We start from the raw sequence: 23,707 nt of genomic DNA on the forward strand, positions 1-23,707 counted from the left end.
CAATTAAGAGGAAAAAGAGAAATCATATTTGTTATAGTTACCTCCTTTAAAATTTGAAATCTTGTAAGAACTTCTTCTTCAACACCTTTAATTTTATTCAAGGCAGTTTCATGTCTGAAAAGCAGCTGCTCTCTTTCTACTAAAAAATGTTCTCGCTTTTGAAGTTCCTCAGCAAATTCTTGTTGTGCTGCAGTTTCACACTATATCAAAATATCAGATATAAGTGTTTTTAACAAGTATGTTCACAAATTTTACAGGTTCTATTTTTATTTATAAAGATTGTAGCTTAGTCAAATGGTATTTAGAACTACAAGGATACCAAGTAATAGCTAGACTAGTAGAGAGTAAATTTTCACAGAAATTCTATGCTGTTGCAAAATGAGGGGATACTATAGTGAAATTCCACTATGATGACTCAAGAGAATTTGGGGCCCTAAGTGATCAGTACTATACAGAATTAATACCCTGTGCAGCTTCAGCTCCATGCCCCAGGCCAACTTCACAGCTCTCTCTGACCTACACACTCCAAGCTCTTGCCTTGTTTTTCATCACCTAGGGTTGAAAGGCCACAGTCCTGCGTTAAAGCACTAGCCAATGCTACCCCACTAAAAACCAGTGCAGGAAAATTACACACCATGAAAAGTAGTACTATTGTAAATTCATGGTCTCAAACTCTACTGGGTTCTCAAAGCAGTCCAGAAATCTTTTTATATTTTCATGGTTGGCTCTCTCTTTCCCACTCTTCACAGTGTCTAATCCAAACCTTCTCCCTTCTTGACTTTGAACACATCACCTCCTACGTCATTCTGAAGACAGTTTCATTGTCTAACTTCATGGGAAAAAAATTGCAGATAACAGATAGCAACCTCCTGCCCTCAAGGCACACACATTTCTCCTTCCCTCCCATTACAAAGGCAGGCTCAGAAACTCACTGCTTCCTACCGTCCTGCAGAGACTTATCTGCTGATTATCCCTCTAACATCTTCAATCTCTCCCATCTCATCTGAAATGAATTCTCCATAGACCCTGCGTACTTACCACCTCCCTTGCACAGCTTCTTTACAACGCTGTCTACGTTTGCTGGGCCCTCTTTACCTCCCAATCACTCCTCAATTTACTTTAACCAGTTGTCAGCCCATGTCACCTTATTGAAATGGCTACCTATTACTAAATCTGAAGGTCACTTTTCAATCCTAATTTTATTGAGCCTTCGGCAGCACTTTATACTACTGTTCCTTGTTCAACTAACATACTCTCTTTTACTGACACCACTCTCTCTTGGCTTTCCAGCTCCCTCATGGCTCTGTCTTGTAAGTCTCCTCTGTAGGCTCTGCTTCCTCAACTGTCCTTTAATTACTCATGTTCCTCAGGATTTTGGCTTAAGCCACTTTTTTTCTCATTCTTCACACTCTTCTCTGTTTGGTACCATCCACTCAATGGCTGGAGTTACCATGGATGTGATAACTGTTTTGAACCTACAATTGTTCAGCTCTTTCTCCCAAGCTCCAAACTCAAGTTTAAACTGCCTATTTAGCATCTTCACCTGCGTGCTTCAGCACAAACTGAACATGTCCAAAACTGAATTAAATTCACCATCAGGGAAACACAAATCAAATCCACGATGAGATACCACTTCACACCCACTAAGATGGCTAGAATCAAAAAGATAATGATAAGTGTTGTCAAGGATGGAAAGAAACTGGAACCCTCATACAATGGTAGGAATGCAAAATGGTGCATTTTGAAAAACAGGCTGACAAGTCTCAAAAAAGTTAAACACAGAGCTACTATATGACACAGCAATTCCACTCTGAGGTATACACCCAAAAGAGATGAATAGCATACGTCCACACAAAACTTAAATGAATGTTCACAGTAGCATTAGTCATAATAGCCAAAAAGAGGAAACAACCCAAATGTCCATCAATTGATGAATGGATAAAGAAATGTGGTACATGCATATAATGGAGTATTCAGTAATAAAAAGGAACAAAGTACTGATACATGCTCGTACATGAATGAGCCTTGGCAATATCATGCTAAGTGGAAGGAGCCAGACACTTCACATATGCCACATATTATCTGATTCCATTTGTTTGGAAAGTCCAGAATAGGCAAATCTAAAGACAGAAAATAGACTAGTGGTTGCTAGAGCTGAGGGGAGGTGTGGGGGGGAAATGAGGAGAGATATCTAATGGGTGTGGGTTTCTTACTGGGATAATGAAAATACTCTAAAATTGGCTGTGGTGATGATAGCATGACTCCTTAAATATACTGAAAATAACTGAATTGTACACTTCTAAAAAAATTAAACGAAGCCCTTCCAACATGTGAAGATGCAGCAAAAAGATGGCTGTCTATGAGCCAGAAACTGGGCTCTTGCCAGACTGAAACTGCCGGGGCCTTGTTCTTGGACTCCCAGCCTACAGAACTACTTGATGTGTGTTCACTGTTTCCTTTGGTAATTGGCAGGCCAATGTGAAGGTACATTTTCTTTTTTCGGAGATGGCTCAAGGGGCAGAAGACCTATTTTCTGATTATCAGTTTTGGCTGTGGACCTCCACTTTGGAAACCCAACAAGACACCTGCCTTCACCTGCCTCAGTCCCAGCAATTCCTGAGGAAGGTATATGAAGCCTTGAAAGATGGACTCCAACACAAGCATTGAAAGTCACCCACTGTTGACAAAAATTGGCTGGAATTCTTTTATTTTGGCACATAATGGAAGCCAAACTATCCTACTATGGTGCTGTGTTACTTAACAAAGACAGAATCTGGAGAATCAAAGCCCATCTCCTGGACACCGGGTTGTTATCTCATACACTCTAAGCATTCAGATTTGATACAAAATAAATCGGTCTTCTTCATTCAAGGTCCTGGGCATGCACCCACAGATTACTATCCTGGTTCCCTTAAAAATATGGTTTTATCATTCGTGTCTGAAATGAGAATCATATTAATGGATTTAACACTCAAAGGCAGAAGCACCAGGAGGCACCCATCAGACTGTGGGGTAAAGAGAGCTCCAGGGTGTTGCTGATAGGAACGTCCCCTTCTACTATTTCTTATTAGCAGTTAAGGATACTTAAACAGAACTGAAGTAAATAAATAAATTAACGGCAGTTTATTTATAGGCTGGAAAGCTACAGGGCAGTTAAAATGAATGACACAGATCTGCATCTTCCAAATACATAAAGCTTAAAAATATAATAATGAATTCGTCAAGGAAGTTGCAAAAAGATATCCACAGTATGTCATTACTTATGTAAAAGTTTAAAACACTCAAAACAATACATATATATGAATATGTAAAAGTGTTACAACATAAAAGTTTTAACAGTAAAGGTTCTAAAAGACAGTAATCTATACCAACTTCAGGGGAGTGCTAAATCCTGGGAATGGGAAGAGTTAATGGGATGGGAAAAGGATTTTTCAAATGGAATAGAAACATTTTATTTCTTCAAAAGTATCAAATAGAAATATTAATGTTAGCACTGTAAAATATGGGCAATGGGTACACAGTTGATGTTGTAATAATTCTCTGTAAAATGCCAAAAATGAAAAGATAATGTTCACAATAAGGAATTATTTCCTGAAAAAGAAAAACTAAAGAGTAATGAGTTTTGGAAAAACAGAATCAATCCTTTCCTCCTCCAGTCTTGTTCCCTACTTCAGCAAAAAGCAGCATCCAGTAGCCAAAAAAAACCCCTATTATTTTACCCATGGCTAAAGCCCTACTGCACACTTCCCAGATCAAAACAATCTCCAAAACCTACTGATCCCACCTCTTAAATATGTGTCGAATCCATCCACTTCTCTCTATCCCTAAGGCTCTCTGCCAGGCTGATCTGTTTAGCTACTGACATTTTATCTCCATAAGTGTCAAACCTAATCCATGCCAAACTAAAATCTTGAACTTTCTCCCTAAATCCATTTTTCCTCCTACTTGTACAAACCAAAAATGTGGGAATCATCCTAGATATCTTATTCCCCTATAGCACAGTCAATTCATTACACCAAGGCTAGGAGATTTTACCTCCAAAACAAATGTCTAATCTACTCACTTCTACTTCTCTACCACCACTCAGTCCAAGGTACCTTTACCTCTCAGCTGTATTATTGCAGAATATCCCATCTGGTCTCCCAGGTTCCATAGCTGGCCCCCTAATCCACAAATTCACATCAGATTATATAGCTACCCTGCTCTAAAAATCCTCAGAGTTATCTGCTACATTTTCCTCCAATAAATATTTTTTCAGACCTCAGGAGTTTCTCGTATCAGAGCATCTCAGTCTAGAATGTATCCCTTTCTCTAGGCAGACCCATACTTATCCTTCGGGGTTTAAGTGATATGTTATGTTCTTAGAAAAACCCTACCTGACTTATCAATTTATCCCAATCAGGTATTCATATTATTAACTATATTATTCACTTAAATTTATAATTGTAACTATATGGGTACTCACAATTTGCTTCTAATAAGCTACATGTAGCAAGGACTGTATCTATTCACATCTGTATTCTCAGCACTGAGCATGCAAATGCCTATTAAAAGGTGTTCAGATATTTGTTGACTGAATGAAATCACACAGTATGACAAAACATATACACTTAATAATAACTAACACAACAGAAGACCACAGTAATTTTTAAAGTCAGATTCAACTGAATAGAATTAATTAAATCAGATTAAACCACTGTGCTTCATTTTTAAATTTAAATACTTGTATTTTTATTGTATTTGCTGTGATAGATAGATCCTTAACACCCTGCTTATTCTTTTTTATTCTATAAAGTATTATTAAAGGAATCTTCCTAATGCACTATTTTTTACCTCATTACTCCCTTGTTTAAAACCTGTAATAGCCAGCCTTTGTTTTCATTATTATAATCTGAATTACTTGGACAAAATGAGATATGGGTTTTTTTTTAATGTTTTAAAAACTATTTCACATGTACCGAAACATAACATTTCCAACTAGGAAAATTTCAAACAGAAACAGTGTATGAAGCCAACTTTTGTGCCTGTTACTGCCACTTAGTGGATGCACCTGACTAATACATGAATTACATCCCTTAGAAACAAAAATCCCAAAGAGGGTAGGTAACAGCCAATACTCTCAAATGAATTTTGGTGAGAGCTGACAAAAGGACCAAAAGGACTTCTTACATAAAGATATTTAAAACAATGAATTAGAACACCTATTTCAAAAAACACACTTTACCAGATTCTATTTCTTAAACAAGGATGGAATGAAAACAGAAGACAGTCTGAAATCTAAGAAACATACCTACACACAAAAACACCACTGTTCGTAATTTTCTCTCAGCTGTACAATTTTCCCTCCAGTAGTTTCAATAAATTGTTCACTTCCAACATTGTCTTGACACGCTTATTTAAAATAATTAAAATGAAACACCTTATATTCAGACTGTATAAATGTTTAGTGGTTAGAACATAAATATTTCTGAATTCTCAATTCAGTAGTTCTTACCTGCAGTTTCTGGTGTATTTGAAATAATTCATCATATATCTGATTAATCTGATGTGGAAGTAAACTCTGCTTGTTTGATGATTTAGATGTTGAAAAGCTAACACATTTCAAAGGAGAGTCATTTGCATCATTGCAATATTCAGTCCAATTTCTTGAATTTGAGGCCAAATTAGTTGGCCGGGCAACTGCTAAGAAAATGAAATGTTAATTATAAACTTCACTAATTTACAGTATTAAATATTCTCAGATGGAGTAATCTTTAGGAAGTTACTTTAAATATGACTTATAGTATTGTTAAAAAGTTTCAAGTATTATATGCAAAGAGAAAGAATGATGAAGCAAATGTGTATAAAACATTAACATTTAGAAAATATGGGTGAAGGCTACATAGGAATTCTTTGTGTTGTTTCTACAACTTCTCTAAAAGTCATAAGTTATTTCAAAACATGTTATTTTAAAATGAGTAAGAACTGTCATGTATTAACTGCCTAGGCCAGAAAATGGAAAATTATCTCAGAAACCCTTAATCACATTCCCATGTCTCTTCCCTAAACCAAATTAACCACTAACCCAATACAGTGTTAATTGCTTTACTTCTTTTTAACCTTCACTACTTGTATATTAAAAAATAAAAGGCCTTCTGTGCATACAGTAAAACAACAAATTTGACTGGATCTACACTGTTGGAACTCAACCAAAAATTAGGAGAAGTGCAAGTTGTAGCGCTCCAAAATCTTACAACTACAGAATATCTACTGTTAAAAGAACATATGGGATGTGAACAGTTCCCAGGAATGGGCTGTTTTAATTTGTCTGATTTCTCTCAGACTGTTCAAGTACAGTTGGACAATATCCATCACATCAGAGACAAATTTTCAGAAATGCCTAGGGTGCCTAACTGGTTTTCTTGGCCTCACTGGAGATGGCTGGTAATTATAGATCTGCTTTGGTTATGTAACTGTATTCCTATTATGCTAATGTGTGTGTGCAATTTAATTAGTAGTTTAAAACCTATACATGCTTAAATTACTCTACAAGAAGATATGTCAAAGAAATAATCAATCTTCCCATGTTTTCTTCCATCTGCTACCTCTATAGCTTTTCTTCTTCCTTCCTAATTACAACCCTTAAATAGAATTCATGCCTCATATCGAATTTACCGAGTATCATAATTCCTCCAAGTGCTAAAGATACTCAAGACAAATGCTGGGCATAGAAGCCACAGGGCATAAATCTGCAAAGAAGTAAAAAGCTAACCTTTTCAAACAATATGGCTTCTCTCTCACTTACCAACTTCACATCTCCCTGTATGGCCCCGGAAGATGACTGGTTAGCCAGAGACGGGTAAGATTCCTCAAGGGAGGAACAACCTAAGACAGGCACAGTCGCAGGGGGGCCATCAGGTGAGAAGTTGGGGATCAACAGAGGTGAGGCTTAGAACCTCACCCCCCGTGTTTTGAGAGAAATCTTCTGCATCCGTGGATGTTTTATTGCCCTTGTATAGCTTGGATTAACACATAGTCTACAGGCACACACCTGATCATCTACATTTGCTCTCTTACAACACTAAACTAAGTTTTCTACCTTTATCTTACAACTACCTACCACTTCAGCATTTTATTAAAAATAATAATAATAATAATAATAATAATAAAGGGAGAAATGTGGGATCCACATATAAATCAAGTATAAAAATCCAACAAATATTCATATTTGACCTGATTGTTTATAGTTCATAATGCGTGATCAAAACTGAAAGTTTCTGTGATGACTGCCCTTGCACTGTTCACCATGTAAGAACTTATTCACTATGTAAGAATTTGTTCACCATGTAAGAACTTGTTTGTTATACTTTAGAAGATTGGAGACTGTTGAGAATTAGGCTTGGGGTTGATTAATGATTGTGCATTGAGTCCCCTATACAGAATTTTATTGTTGTTAACAACCATTTGATCAATAAATATAAGATATGCCATCTCAAAAAAATAAATAAATAAATAAATAAAAGGCCTTATCTGTTTTGCCTTTAAAGTTTACATAAAGTCTGTAATAATATGAATTAATTAATAATAATGTGGTTATGTAATTTCTACAAACTCCTTTAAATATGTTACCGTGTTAATGACAGAATCAGGTTCACAAATCTTCACTGCTTTACGATTCATATTTTTACATGCCAACAGTCTACTACTGGTTGATATTTGAGCTGGTTTGGCAATACAAATGCTCCTGTCTTGCACATGGTTCCTTGTACACATGTCCAAGAGTATCTCTAGGATATATACTTCATAGCAAAGTTGCTGGATCATAGGGTAAATGCAAGTTCAATCTTACAACTGATACTGAATTGTTTCCCAAAGAGTTGAATTCGTTTTCTCTCCCAAGAGCAGGGGATGAGCAAGTTCCTCTTGCTTCATTTGACAATATTGTATTGTCAGAATTTATTTTCTGCTAATACAACTGACCTCTGAAAAACACAGGTCCGAAAGGTGCAGGTCCACACATATGCAGGGTTTTTTTCAATAAATATATAGAAAAAAATTTGGAGATGTGCAACAATTTGATAACCATTATGTTACAATAATTTTAAGAATACAGTACATAATATAAACATACAAAATATGTGTTAATTGACTATGTTTCAGTAAGGCTTCTAAGCAACAGTAGGCTATTAGCAGTATTCAGATTTCTTCTGGGGATGGGGGGGTATCAAAAGTTGTACATGGATTTTCAACTCCATAGGGGGTTGTACTTCTAATTCCCATGTTGTTCAAGGGTCAACTGTACTGACAGCAGTGGTTTTAACTTGCATTAGCCTTCCTGGGAACCCCAGCTTTAAGGAGAGTGTCTCCTATTATACTCCCCACCTTGGATACACCCCAAGGAACTGAAATTAAAAACAGCACCAGTGTTTAACAAAGTAAAAGTTTTCCTCTTAATTCAGCAAATGCCCCTTCAATGCTCTGCCTGCCTCTGCAGATTCTCATCGTGCCAATCTCAGGCCTGAATATTCCTTAATTTCGTTAACTTTTAAATACACTCAACACTTTTTAGTAGATTACCCCTTTTTTCCGATTGTTTTCAGTGGGGAAATCCACTATGGAGCAAAAAACACAAGTCCAGGCAGATTGTTTTTCACCTTCCTCAAGTGCTGAGATGAACGGGACCAAGAACAGCAGGAAGGGAGGAGTGGATGTGTGTTGTGCACGGACAATGTGTCCCAAGAGGAGAGACGTACCACGGCTCTCACAGGCGCAACAGTGCTCTCAAAGTCCTGCAGCCCAGAGTGGGAGGGGAACGTGTGCAATCTCTGGTTGCCTCTTTCCCTGAAATCCTCTATGATATGGAGCCGGTTCACACAGAGTAACTACCAGGTCAGTGCCTAAGGGAGTGATACCTCAAGTAACCGCAGGTATATCCTTAAGATATCTAAGGATTAGACAAATACTACCACAATCTTGACTCACTTCTGAAAAACTACTGACGTGAAAAAGAACTGAAGAAATTATAAAATGTACCCAGTTTATTATTAACTTACCTTGGTAAGTTTGGGGAGTATGGGAATACTACTAGGAAAAGCTTGCTTTCCTCCCTCCTGTAGTTCAGTGGCGGCACAGCTCAGATGCTGTGGCCATGGTGCCAGACACCACAACAATGCGAGTCAGATGGGTCTGTTGATTCCCCAGTGCACATAAAAGTTATGTTACACTATACTGTACTCTATTAGGTGTGCAATAACATTATGTCTGAAAAACAATATACATGCCTTAATTAAAAAACACTTTATTGCAGGAGGAGCCAAGACAGTGGCATGAGTAGTACAGTGGAAACCTCCTCCTGAAAACATACACATTTTGAAAATACAACTATTCCTAAAAGAGAGACCAGAAGATACAGGACAACAGCCAGGCTACATTTACACCTGCGAGAAACCAGCATGTCACGAAGGGGGTAAGATACGAGCCATGGCCCAGCAGGACCTGAGCAAAACCCTTACCCCACCTCCTGGCAGGAGGAGAGGAGTCGGAGTGGAGACAGAGAGGGGACCCAGGACTGCTAAATACCCATCCCTAGCCATCCACCCCGGAGCACAGACACACAGTGCGTGGTGTGCTGGATACTAGGGAAACAGGACAGTAAAACCTGCGAGCAGGTACCCACAGGCAGCGCCCCTGGGACAAAGAAAAGTGAGTGCTTTTTGAAAGTCTAAAAGGGACAGGGGCCTCACAACTGGATGGAAGCATCCCGGGACACTTAGCCCAGCAGCTGGGAATCCCAGGGAACTCCAGGCACCCTAACCCCCTGGGCGGCAGCACAGCTCTGAGGCCCCTCACAGCGATAAACAGACTCCCGCCCATTCCCTCTCTAGCGTGGCCCTGCCATAGCAGAGCAGCAGCCTGAGACCGGCCATGCCCACAGCAACCACAGAGCTAACTCCACAGCAGCCGGGCAAGAATCAGAGACACTGTCAGCACGCAGCTGCCCAGCACAAGCCGCTAGACATCACATTTCTCCCAGAAGAGGAATGTGAGGAGCAAGCAGGAAGGGATTTTGTTCTCCCAGCGGACACACGCGCCATCTGCCCATCACCATGAAAAGGTAGAAGAATTTGATTCAGACCAGAATCACACAGACATCCCCTGAGAGGGAACCTGGGGAGATACACCTAAGCAATCTTCCTGAAAAAGAATTTAAAATAAAGGTCATAACCATAATGATGGAGCTACAGAGAAATATGCAAGAGCTAAGGAGGGAGAATACAGAAATAAAACAATCTCTGGAAGGACTTAAAAGCAGAATGGACATGATGCAAGAGGCCATTGATGTAATAGAAATCAGAGAACAGCAACACAGAGAAGCTGATGCAGAGAGAGATAAAAGGATCTCCAGGAATGAAAGAATATTAAGAGAACTGTGTGACCAACTGAAACGGAACAATATCCACATTATAGGGGTACCAGAAGAAGGAGAGAAAAAGGGATAGAAAGTGTCTTTGAAGAAATAATTGCTGAAAACTTCCCCAAACTCAGGGAGTAAATAGCCTCTCAGACCATAGAAGCACACAGAACTCCCAACAGAAGGGATCCAAGGAGGACAACACCAAGATACAAAATAATTAAAATGGCAAAGATCAAAGACAAGGACAGAGTATTAAAGGCAGCCAGAGAGAGAAAAAAGCTTACCTACAAAGGAAAACCCATCAGGCTATCATCAGACTTCTCTACAGAAACCTTACAGGCCAGAAGAGAACGGCATAATATATTTAATGCAATGAAACAGATGGGCCTTGAACCAAGGATACTGTATCCAGCACGATTATCATTTAAATATGAAGGAGGGATTAAACAATTCCCAGACAAGCAAAAGTTGAGGGAATTTGCCTCCCACAAACCACCTCTACGGGGTATTTTAGAGGGACTGCTCTAGATGGAAGCACTCCTAAAGCTAAACACATGTGACCAGAGAAAATAAAATCACAGCAAAGAAAGCAGAACAATCAAATACTCACTACAGGCAAAAAATAAAATCAACAACCCACAAAAACAGTCAAAGGAAACACAAAAGAGCATACACACACACAAAAAAACCACCTAACTACAAAGAATGGACGATGAGGAATGAGAGGGAGAGAAATAAAGAATCATCAGACTGTGTTTATAATAGCTCAATAAGCGAGTTAAGTTAGACAGTAAGATAGTAAAGAAGCTAACCTTGAACCTTTGGTAACCACGAACCTAAAGCCTGCAATGGCAATAAGTACATATCTATCGATAATCACCCTAAAAGTAAATGGACTGAATGCACTCAATCAAAAGACACACAGTAATAGAATGGATAAAAAAGCAAGACCCGTCTATATGCTGCTTACAAGAGACTCACCTCAAACCCAAAGACATGCATAGACTAAAAGTCAAGGGATGGAAAAAGATATTTCACGCAAACAACAAGGAGAAAAAAGCAGGTGTTGCAGTACTAGTATCAGACTAAATAGACTTCAAAACAAAGAAAATAACAAGAGATAAAGAAGGACATAATATAATGATAAAGGAGTCAATCCAACAAGTGGATATAACCATTATAAATATATATGCACCCAATACAGGAGCACCAGCATATATGAAACAAATACTAACAGAATTAAAGGAGGAAATAGAATGCAATGCATTTATTTTAGGAGACTTCAACACACCATTCACTCCAATGGACAGATCCACCAGGAAGAAAATAAGTAAGGACACAAAGGCACTGAACAACACACTACAACAGATGGACCTAATAGACATCTATAGAACTCTACACCTAAAAGCAACAGGATACACATTCTTCTCAAGTGCACATGGAACACTCTCCAGAATAGACCAAATACTAGACCACAGAAAGAGCCTCAGTAAATTCCAAAAGATTGAAATCCTACCAACCAACTTCTCAGACCACAAAGATATAAAACTAGAAATAAATTGTACAAAGAAAGCAAAAAGGCTCACAAACACATGGAGGCTTAACAACATGCTCCTAAATAATCAGTGGATCAAAGACCAAATCAAAATAGAGATCAAGCAATATATGGAAACAAATGACAACAACAACACAAAGCCCCAACTTCTGTGGGATGCAGCAAAAGCAGTCTTAAGAGGAAAGTATATAGCAATCCAGGCATATTTAAAGAAGGAAGAACAATCCCAAATCCAGGCATATTTACAGAAGGAAGAACAACCCATACTCTTAACACACAATTATCAGAATTGGAAAAAGGAGAACAAATGAGGCCTAAAGTCAGCAGAAGGAGGGACATAGTAAAGATCAGAGAAGAAATAAATAAAATTGAGAAGAATAAAACAATAGAAAAAAAATCAATGAAAACAAGAGCTGGTTCTTTGAGAAAATAAACAAAATAGATAAGCCCCTAGTCAGACATATAAAAAGAAAAAGAGAATCTACACACATAAAAAGAATCAGAAATGAGAAAGGAAAAATCATGACGGATCCCACAGAAATACAAAGAATTATTAGAGAATACTATGAGAATCTGTATGCTAACAAGCTGGAAAACCTACAAGAAATGGACAACTTCCTAGAAAAATACAACCTTCCAAGACTGACCAAGGAAGAAACAGAAAATCTAAACAAACCAATTACCAGCAAAGAAATTGAAGCAGTAATCAAAAAACTTCATAAGAGCAAAACTCCCATGCCAGATGTATTTACTGCAGAGTTTTATCAGACACACAGAGAAGACATAATACCCATTCTCCTTAAAGTTTTCCAAAAAATAGAAGAAGAGGGAATACTTCCAAACTCATTCTATGAAGCCAGCATCACCCTAATATCAAAACCTGGCAAAGACCCCACCAAAAAAGAAAATTACAAACCAATATCCCTGGTGAACATAGATGCAAAAATACTCAACAAAATACTAGCAAACCGAATTCAAAAATACATCAAGAGGATCATACACCATGATCAAGTGGGATTCATCTCAGGGATGCAATGATGGTACAACATTCGAAAATCCATCAACATCATCCACCACATAAACAAAAAGAAGGACAAAAATCACATGATCATCTCCATAGATGCTCAAAAAGCATTCAACAAAATTCAAGATCCATTCATGATAAAAACTCTCAGCAAAATGGGTATAGAGGGCTAGTACCTCAACATAATAAAGGCCATATATGATAAACCCACAGCCAACATCATACTGAACAGCGAGAAGCTGAAAGCATTTCCTCTAAGATTGGGAACAAGACAGGGATGCCTACTCTCCCCACTGTTATTCAACATAGTACTGGAGATCCTGGGCACGGCAGTCAGACAAAACAAAGAAATACAAGGCATCCAGATTGGTAAACAAGAAGTCAAACTGTCACTATTTGCAGATGACAGGATATTGTACATAAAAAACCCTAAAGACTCCACTCCAAAACTACTAGAACTAATATCTGAATTCAGCAAAGTTGCAGGATACAAAATTAATACACAGAAATCTGAGGCTTTCCTATACACTAACAATGAACTAAAATAAAGAGAAACCAGGAAAATAATTCCATTCACAATTGCATCAAAAAGAATAAAATACCTAGGAATAAACCTAACCAAGGTAGTGAAAGAACTATACCCTGAAAACTACAAGACATTCTTAAGAGAAATTAAAGAGGACATTAACAAATGGAAACTCATTCCATGCTCTTGGCTAGGAAGAATAATGTCAAAATGGCCATCTTGCCCAAATTAATCTACATATTTAATGCAATTCCTATCAAATTACCAACAGCATTCTTCAATGAATTGGAACAAACAGTTCTAAAATTCATATGGAACCACCAAACAGCCCGAATAGCCAAAGCAATCCTGAGAAGGAAGAATAAAGTGGGAGGGATCTTGCTCCCCAACTTCAAGCTCTACTACAAAGCCACAGTAATCAAGAGAATTTGGTACTGGCACAAGAACAGACCCACAGACCAGTAGAACAGACTAGAGAGTCCAGATATTAACCCAAACATGTATGGTCAATTAATATATGATAAAGGAGCCATGGACATACAATGGAGAAATGACAGCCTCTTCAACAGCTGGTGTTGGCAAAACTGGACAGCTACATGTAAGAGAATGAAAATGGATCATTGTCTAACCCCATACACAAAAGTAAATTCAAAATGGATCAAGGACCTGAATGTAAGTCATGAAACCATAAAACTCTTAGAAAAAAACATAGGCAAAAATCTCTTGGACATAAACTTTAGCGACTTCTTCATGAACATATCTCTCCGGGCAAGGGAAACAAAAGCAAAAATGAACTAATGGGACTATATCAAGCTGAAAAGCTTCTGTACAGCAAAGGACACCATCAGTAGAACAATAAGGTATCCTACAGTATGGGAGAATATATTAATAAATGACAGATCCGATAAAGGGTTGACATCCAAAATATATAAAGAGCTCATGCACCTCAACAAAGAAAAAGCACATAATCCAATTAAATAATGGGCAGAGGAGGTGAACAGACAGTTCTCCAAAGAAGAAATTCAGATGGCCAACAGACACATGAAAAGATGCTCCACATCGCTTGGCATCAGAGAAATGCAAATTAAAACCACAATGAGATATCACCTCACACCAGAAAGGATGGCCACCATCCAAAAGACAAACAACAGCAAATGTTGGTGAGGTTGTGGAGAAAGGGGAACCCTCCTACACTGCTGGTAGGAATGTAAATTAGTTCAACCATGTGGAAAGCAGTATGGAGGTTCTTCAAAAAGCTCAAAATAGAAATACCATCTGACCCAGGAATCCCACTTCTAGGAATTTACCCTAAGAATGCAGCAGCCCAATTTGGAAAAGACAGATGCACCTCTATGTTTATTGCAGCACTATTTACAATAGCCAAGAAATGGAAGCAATCTAAGTGTCCATCAGTAGATGAATGGATAAAGAAGAACTGGTACATATACACAATGGAATATTATTCAGCTATAAGAAGTAAACAAATCTTATCATTTGCAACAACATGGATGGATCTAGAGGGTATTATGCTCAGTGAAATAAGCCAGGCAGAGAAAGACACATACCAAATGATTTCACTCATCTGTGGAGTATAAGAACAAAGGAAAAACTGAAGGAACAAAACAGCAACAGAACCCAAGAAAGGACTAACAGTTACCAAAGGGAAAGGGACTGAGGAGGGTGGGTGGGAAGTGAGGGTGGAGGCGGGGGGAAGTAGAAAGGGGGGCCTTACGATTAGCATGTATAATGGGGGGGAGGGCATGGGGAGGGCTGTGCAACACAGAGAAGACAAGTAGTGATTTTACAGCATCTTACTACGCTGATGGACAGTGACTATGGCGGTATGTGGGGGGTCTTGGTGAAGGAGGAAGTCTAGTAAACATAATGTTCCTCATGTAATTGTAGATTAATGATACCAAAAAAAAATACACTGTAATTCTCATTAAAAAAAAAATCTGGGGGAAAAAATGCCCATTGAGAGGGCAATGTGGTAAACGAATTATAATATATATCTTAACAATAAAAAGGAACAATCTATTGATACATGCAACAATGTGGATGAATCTCACAATAATTATCCTCAATGTTAGAAGTGAGGCAAAAAAATATATATATATATACTTTATTGCTAAGAAATGCTAACCATCATCTGAGCTTTCAGTGAATCTTAATCACTGAACACTGATCACCATAACAAATAAAATAATGAAAGAGATTAAAATATTACATGAATTACCAAAATGTGACACACAGACATCAGAGGCACAGATTTTGTTGGAAAAATGGCCCTGACAAGACTTGCTCCATGTAGGGTTGCCCAAACCTCCAATTTGTAAAAAATGCAGTTATCTGCAAAGCACAATAAAGCGAAGCATAAAAAAACAAGGTATGTCTGTAATAAGCACAGTAACTATCTCATAATAACTAACAAAAACACAGACCACACAGACACCTGAGGACCAGTGTTATCACTCTGAGGTAAGTCTTACACGCTCTACTTGACAAAGTTATCATTCAGATGATTGTTCTAAAGGGAGTATTTCTTTTACCTTTTTCCTTTTCTTTAAAAGACTGCTTGGTTACTTTGGAGCTACTAACTCTATGATCCTTCTCAATTAACTCTTCTTCTGTTTCCTGTTGCTTCAAATCTCGAAAATAATCCAGTTGGTCTAGGCTTTAAAAAAAATTCTATCACAGCATTCTGAAAACTTTCTGTAGCATTTAAAAAAGATAAAACTGCTTTTCAAATATTAACAGCATAACTGAGAAAAATGCAACACATAAACATTTTCTAAATACAAAAAGTAAAAATATAAAGGTAACAGCCATTCATCCTGAAACTCATTACAATTATTTTTCCACCTATTCAAATGGCTGAATTTAAAACTGCATATACCTGTGGAATGCTCTACAACTGTCAAACTCTTTCTTTGGATTCCCGATACTTCTGTGTGTTAGATGTAACAGGTATTGTTATCTATAATTCTGGTTAAAAGAATCAATGTTTAACATGAGGAAACTGGACCTTAAAGAACTTAAAGAAGTGACAGGTGACATAACTCGTAAAAGGTGGAGCAGAACTAAACTCTCAGGTATTCTCTCCAAAAAGATGACCTCAAAGGTGAATTTTCTAGGGCAGTGCTATTCAAAAGCAATACAAAGCAAAGTCACATAAGGTAATTTAAATCTTTGACTAGTCATGTTAAAACATAAAAAAACATGAAATTTTAACAATGCATTATATTTAACTCAGTATATCTAAAACATTATCATTTTATCATATAATCAATACAAAAATTAAGATATTTTACATTCCTTTATCCCTCTTTGAAATCCAGTATGTGCTTTACACTTAACAAATCTCAATTCAGACCAGCCACATTTCAAGTGCTTAATAACCATGAGTGGCCAGACACTAATTCTAAGCCAGATCATAACTAGAGATTGCAAAAATACTGTCCAATGTTATGAAATATTCACAGATCAAAAGTTCCAAATTATAATTTGAAATTATACCCAGATCACTTACAAAAATAAAAGAGTAAAACTATCAGTTAAATATAAGAAAATAATTTCCTTAAATTCATAATTATCTTAAGTGATTTTCCCTTTCCTTCCTCTGCCTTCAATCTGCCGCAGTCCAAACCTCAAATCCTATGCTACTTTGGGAGTGCCAGATCAAACAGTACTGACAACAACCATGCAGATGGCATATTTGGGCACTAAATGCTTTTACATGGATTAAATCATTTGTCAAGAATGAAGCAATTACATAAAAAATTCAAGTCCCAAATATCAGTTACATTAATACAGATATCTGGGGTAAAACTATCTTTTTTTTCCTCTCCATAATTATCTCAACATCTCATTTTGCTTATGTATGTATCTCTATGGTTTAACGTTATTCCAAAATGTTTACTCTTTATTGATACCCATTGATAGCACTTTCTTCTGCCATGTATTTTTGGCATTTAACAACATTCAATTTAGAACTTAATTTCATCTTAGCATCTACTGTTTTTATACTATTTTTACGCATGAGAAAATCTCCACAGAACTGCTAACGACACACAGCCCAGCACTATATCATACATATATTGTAGTTACCATTCCCCCAGACTGACTTCTTCAATCTCTCTCAGCAACCTAAAGTATGAGGCTGTTTACTGAGTTAAATATTGCTGTTTAACAAACCTGTATTCATTTTCATCCTAGTAGTTCCTTTTCATAAAAAAAATTTTAAAAGAAAAAGAGAGGGTACAGGGTCTTCATTCTGGATGACTAACCATAAAAATATTTCATCTTTCATACTATGTAAATAACTTTCCTTTCCATTATGCCACCAAACATAATGCGAGATTTATGCTTTTATCACAGAGCTTCTCAGTAAAAATAAATGAGTCTCTTCAACTCTTCAGCAGGCTCCAGACTGCTTATACTTCCTCACAGAGAAAAGCAAACACATAAACAATCTACCATTTACCCTTTCTCAGTTCTCTGAGGTACTGAGGGGAGAGCAATAGTAAGGACTGAGAGTACTGTACCAATTCATATTTACGTGCTTGAATGAACTACAAAATGGTATTGTACAATGCTTTCTTCCTTCAGAATAACATCTTAATGATGAAACAACTTTATCTCCAGATAAGTAGATATCCAAATCATCTGTTAACAAAAAAGAAAAAGAGCAGAGATTGCTAAAATCAGATGCTAATGATCTCATTCTAGGTTCCTAAGGGTAAGACAACAAAACTACTTAATATTTCTTAACTGTATGTCTCCCTAGTGCAAAGTTCCAAAAAGAGGCATCAAAGCATGTTTATACAGCACTTTACTGATCACAAAATGCTTTTTCATTCATTATCTTATTTGACTCTAGCAACAACCCTGTGAAGTAAGCAGGACAGGAGTCCTTACCCCTATTCCAATGGTTAGGAACCTAGGGACCAGAGAAGTTATGGGAATTTTTCCAAGGAACAAAACTAGCAAGTAGAAAGACTAAAATTCAGAATCCAGCCTTCTTTCTGCCTAATCATGATACCTCATCAATCAACCATTAAACATTTTTTAATTTTATGTATTTTAATCATTAAACATTTGTTTAATAAACTGTCAGCCTATATCTAAATTCAGTGACTAAAAAGAAAAAGAGCTGCTTCTGATAAGAAATATAGACAAACTTTTAAATGTATGCACTCTTCTCTAACACATATTTTTACTCCCTCAGAAATTTGATGAGCTCTATTTTTGTTATGTTTTGGAAGGTTGGAAGTTTTAGGGCAAATTTCAAACCTTAAATACAATCTTAATTTAAGATTTTTTAAGTTACCAGACTCAGTAAAAAACTGGAATTGTTTTTCATATTGAAAGAATGTTTCAGAACAGTGTTTGCAAAATTTCAAAATTAAGCTTGGATAGAAAATGAAATTCCCTAATCTACAATCTGATGAAGCTTTTAAAGATTTGAACGGCTGTTTCAGTTGAATCATCTCAGAGTTCAGTGATTATGCTTACTAGTAAAGGCACTCCCTACGAAGTACCAACAAACAGTTACAGATTGATGCTCCAACCCACCCAACCCCACAGTATAATTATCTTTAGCACATTTATTTGATAAATTCGACCAATGCAAAAATTATTATCCTAATAACTTGGAAAAGTTTATGGTTAAAAAATAGCAACTAGTTGCTTTACCCAATCAATATACCGTTTAATTTTGAGCATTTTTAAGGAAGAAATACTGTAATTGAAAGACCAAAAAAATTTGTTCTATTTGATTTTAAAGAGATTTTACACACTTATTCCCCAAACCTTGATCACTATTAGTTCATTACCAGAGGAAAAAAGGTTAGTATCACAAGATAACTGTCATAGTAAGTCTAAATAAGCATTAAAAAAAGCCTTTTCTCTCCAGTTAAATTTGGTAAGACCCCCATATGCATAAAATACAGTATTGGCCTACCTGGAGATGAAAGAGATCTTCTGTTACATTTAGCCTGATCAAAATTTGAAAAATCATAATACTAAAAAAAAAAAAAAAAAAAAAGGCGTATTTAATTTGTATACTAAAAATCAACTTAAAGTCTCAAAATAGTTCTCCACATTAGGTATTAAAAGGTATATTACAACGGTTAGAGTGGAGAAATCTGATAGACACCACCTTAACCAAGTGATCAAAATGAACATCACCAAAAATGCTACAAAGCAACATCATTTGTCTCATATTAACATCATATTATTATCATTTGCTGATAATAATAGCGCAAACCACACATCACTAGGGCAGCGCTACTGCCAAAAATGCATAACCAGCTTGTGGTCCTGAGGTATCCGTCAGAGAAAACCCAAACTGGGGGGCATTCCAGTAAATAACTGTCCTATACTCTTCAAAAATATCAATATTACAAAAGACTTGAGAATTTGTTCCAGATTAAAGGCAACATAAGATAAACAAATGCAATGCTCGTTTTTAAAGCGATCTGCCTGTAACCTTCTTTATTTGCCTTTGAAGTACTTTGTTGTCATCCTAGTTAATTAGATAAGTATTGCTTCATAGCAACCTATAATCCTATTTAAGCAAGTGCCTTAAAACTTTTAACAACTTACCAAAATCAAATTCAAAAAAGTGCTTTTACCTCTAGTTAACTCTGATATTTTCCAGAGGGCCCCTGGAACATGTCAGAAAACCTTTTTCTCTTTAGCTAATTTAGCTTATTTATCTGATATATAATTACCTGCTTAATTGCCTGGAGGGCACTGTCAAAAGGAATGATGCTGAACTTTGTTACTGAAATTTTTGTGTTACAGAAATATCAGAATTTCCTTATGTCAACTGTCTTACAGTAAGCTCTCATCAGATCTTTAACCATTTTCATTTGTAAGTCTTTTATTATTTATAGTCACTGTTTTATTACTCTTAAGCTAGTAAAAAACTAAATTACAGCAGAACAAATATTAGTTACATAGGATTAAGTAAACTAAAGAAGATGATTTTGTGGCTTTTTGTTTCAAATGTTGTTGATAAAGTGTTTTAAGCTTTTTCTCTTAAGCTGACAACAGTTTAGTAAATGACTGCCTTTATAAGCAGAATTAAAACTTTATCTTTCTCTCTACCTGATCTCTCCAGAATTTAAAAACTCTCAGTAACTATTTTTATATTTCATGGCAGTATATTTATTTGCACAAGTTCAATAAGAATCTGCTTTCATTGTAAGAGAACCAATTAAAATCACTGGTTATATTACCAAGGCTTTGACTGGAACGTCATACCTGAGAGACACGTGTGTAAACGCAGATATGAACAGACAGCTTTAAAGAACTAAGATTGACTTTATAAAGCCAACAAAGCCCCTTAAAAGAACTGGCCTGGTACCTTGCTTACAAAGTTCCCAGCAGCCTTACCAAGTGAGTAAAAAAAAGTCACTGCCTGGCAGATGCAAGAACCTCAAGAATGTTTTGGGAACCTCAGAGAAGAGAAGAATTCACCCAAATGTACAGGTACTGCAGGCAAAACCTGATGGCAAGTCTGACTTAGCTTTCTGGCCTCAAAAAGCCCTTAAAAGTTCAATCTGAAATTCCTTACAAAAAGTTCCAGCAAAGCATATTTAAAAGAGCCTATGTAATCAATTGCTCTTCTTGTTGCACTTACGCAAATAATCAAGCCAACTGTTAATTATTTTCTTAATCTAGCTACTTCTAATAAAAATAAGGGTGATTTTAGAGAAAAGTATTGTTTCAATAATGCAGTCTTATCTATACTAAATTCTAATACTAGTCATTGAGATGTAAACTCAATCCAGAATTCCAGTCCCCCATAATAGCCTGGCTAATGCCCTTACTGGGCCCCTTAATAACAGTTTGTAGTTTACTTAGTTGCCCCTTGTGTCCTCAAGTTCCTCCAATAGCAGCTAACCCAGATGACCTGAGTCGCCACCAACCAGATGTTACTTCACTGTTACGCACCTCTTTCCACTGAACCCCCTGCTTCAGCCTAATACCAGCCTCAAACCCCCAGACGCCCCTTGTCGGCCGGAAGTAGCCAGATTTGAGTTGTCGCCCATTATGACCAAAAGGCTGGAATGTTAGGCTGGAGAAAGGAAAAACAAGGACATGCAAACAGAACAGAGAGATGCCATAGGGGAGAACAGACCAGACCCCAAAGTCCGTGCAGTATATGGAAAAGGGACAGCTCTCCCTGAATTCCATCCTGATGTGTCAGCTAAGACCCGGATGTCACCCTCCTCCCTCTTGGAAGGAGAAAAAGTTTCTAGTTGTCTATTATGTCACCTTTAGCCAATCATACCTCTCCACACCCCCTAAGATAGCTTGCCCACTCCTCCCCCTCCTAATCCCTTATAAGCCCCCCACCTCCCCAACCGGGTGTGACTTCTCTGGCCTGTGACAAGAAGGCCACAGAACCTCACCCGGGGATATTTAAATAAATTACCTGGCCCTTTGTTGCCTCTCTTTGCCTGCTTATTTCGGCTAGAATTTATCTTACACTGCCCCAGGACACTACTGAGAAAACTGATGAAATCTAAGAATGCACTGTACATTGCGTATTACTGTATCAATGTTAAGTTTCCCATATTACTGTGGTTAGATAAGAGAATGTTCCTAAGCCTAGGAAAAAACAATTAATTAATTATACTTGGGGGTAGAGTCCCGATGCCTGCAAATTACTCTCAAAAGGTTCAGGAAAAAAAGTGTAAGGAAAGGGGGTCAAAGAGGGCCGGAAAATGGTAAAGCCACAATGGAAAATGGCAGCTGGTGGCTCCAAGGAGGGGTACAAAGAGTTCTTTGCATTGTTCTTGCAACTTTTTAAAGTCTGAAATTGTTTCATAGCGAGAAGCTGTAACGGAGTTAACTGCTGTGCACCCCCGCCGGCGCCCTGTACTAACGCCGGTCGCCCCCGTGGGACGCGGGGCCATAGGCCCCGCGGTCCGGGCAGGCAGCCGGCAGGCCTCACCTCGGCGCGGAGGCCACCCCCTAGTCCGTAGCGGCTTTTGAGGCGCTCCACCACCAAGTCCTGCCCCGGCGGCTTGACCACCCGCGGCTCCATGGCTGGCCTAGGCGCCGTCGTCTCCCCGGGAACCGCGCTCACGCCAGCGGCCGGCGCAGGGGCGGGGCGCGCAGCGGAAGTGCGCCTGACGCGCAGGCCCCCGTGGTCACGGCCGAAGATGAAGCTCGCGGACGCGCCGCCAGTCCGAGTCCACGACGAGGGCGGGGCGGGAGCATGGGGGCGGGGCAGAGGCGGGGGTAGGGCTGGGGCCGAGTCTGGGGCCAGTTCGGGGTGCGCGCCTGCTGAGGGGAGGAGACACCTCAAATGGCAAGGGGGACGGTCGGCTTTGGAACACGGGTCATTCTATGTGTATTAGAACCATCCTCGAGTCACGGATTTTTTTCCTACCGATTTAACGACTAATTCCTTTACTAGTGTGTTATTTGGACTGATAGTGCTTAAAAAAATTTTTTTCTACTTGTTTTACCCCGTCGTATCCAAAGCACCCAAAGCACTATGACACCAGGTCGCACCTTTACAGGCGTGGCGCTCACCCAGGCTGTCCACGAGATGGTCACCAGCAGGATCCCAGACCGATTGGGCCCCCGCCTACACGCTAACTCATACTTGGTATGTGCTTACACATGCCCAAATACACCCGTTTTTTTAAACTGGAGTGCCCTTTGCTAATTTACAAATGGAGGAATAAAACAAGAATGTTATCATACTGCCAGGCATTGAAATTTCAAAAAGGATTACCTCACTTTCCCTGCCACTGGCCTGTGTTACATGACTATAAAAAGCAGTATTAGAATGTTAAGCTCCCTGAGAGCATGTACTGTTTTAGACAGTTTTTCCCAGCGCCTCTGTCCGGCATATAGTAGGTGCTCAATTTTTACTGCCACGGCATATTAACCTAAATCCTACATTAAACCGACACTGACAGAGGGAGATAAATTAATAACCACTTAATTTATCTCATTAACACAATTACCCTAGTGTAATCTTTACTTTTCTAATGTTATTTTTCAACAGCACGTCTGGACTAACAACTCCTAGATTCTCTGGATTATCTTTAAAAGTTCCTCAAACACCAAAAGTTTATAGGATCAACAGGAGCTATAATCTAAAAATTAAACCAATACTTTTTGCCATAAAGTATTAAAGCACAAATGATGAATTTCTTTATATTCTATCTTTAAGCAGAT

At 38.0% G+C, this 23,707-nt stretch overlaps 1 protein-coding gene across 7 annotated transcripts in view; it reads right to left on the reverse strand.

The window, feature by feature from the left end:
* Positions 1–22,717, reverse strand: part of CCDC138 (coiled-coil domain containing 138) — a 146,139-nt gene extending 123,422 nt beyond the window's left edge. Inside the window, exons 1-6 of one of the 7 annotated variants that reach the window (XM_057496870.1) lie at positions 22,467–22,717; positions 19,461–19,521; positions 18,043–18,163; positions 16,048–16,172; positions 5,495–5,679; positions 42–200 (exon numbers count right to left, since the gene is read on the reverse strand). In XM_057496870.1, the coding sequence (XP_057352853.1) occupies positions 42–200; positions 5,495–5,679; positions 16,048–16,172; positions 18,043–18,163; positions 19,461–19,521; positions 22,467–22,559 (744 nt within the window). In that variant the 5' untranslated portion in view covers positions 22,560–22,717. Of the gene's footprint in view, positions 1–41; positions 201–5,494; positions 5,683–16,047; positions 16,173–18,042; positions 18,164–19,460; positions 19,522–21,460; positions 21,524–22,466 lie in introns of those variants that run through there. The other 6 variants (XM_057496869.1, XM_057496874.1, XM_057496872.1 and 3 more) reach the window with 6 other exon arrangements.
* Between the last annotated feature and the right edge of the window lie 990 nt (positions 22,718–23,707).

Source organism: Manis pentadactyla, chromosome 2 (genome assembly GCF_030020395.1).
Source record: "Manis pentadactyla isolate mManPen7 chromosome 2, mManPen7.hap1, whole genome shotgun sequence".
NCBI lineage: Eukaryota > Metazoa > Chordata > Mammalia > Pholidota > Manidae > Manis > Manis pentadactyla.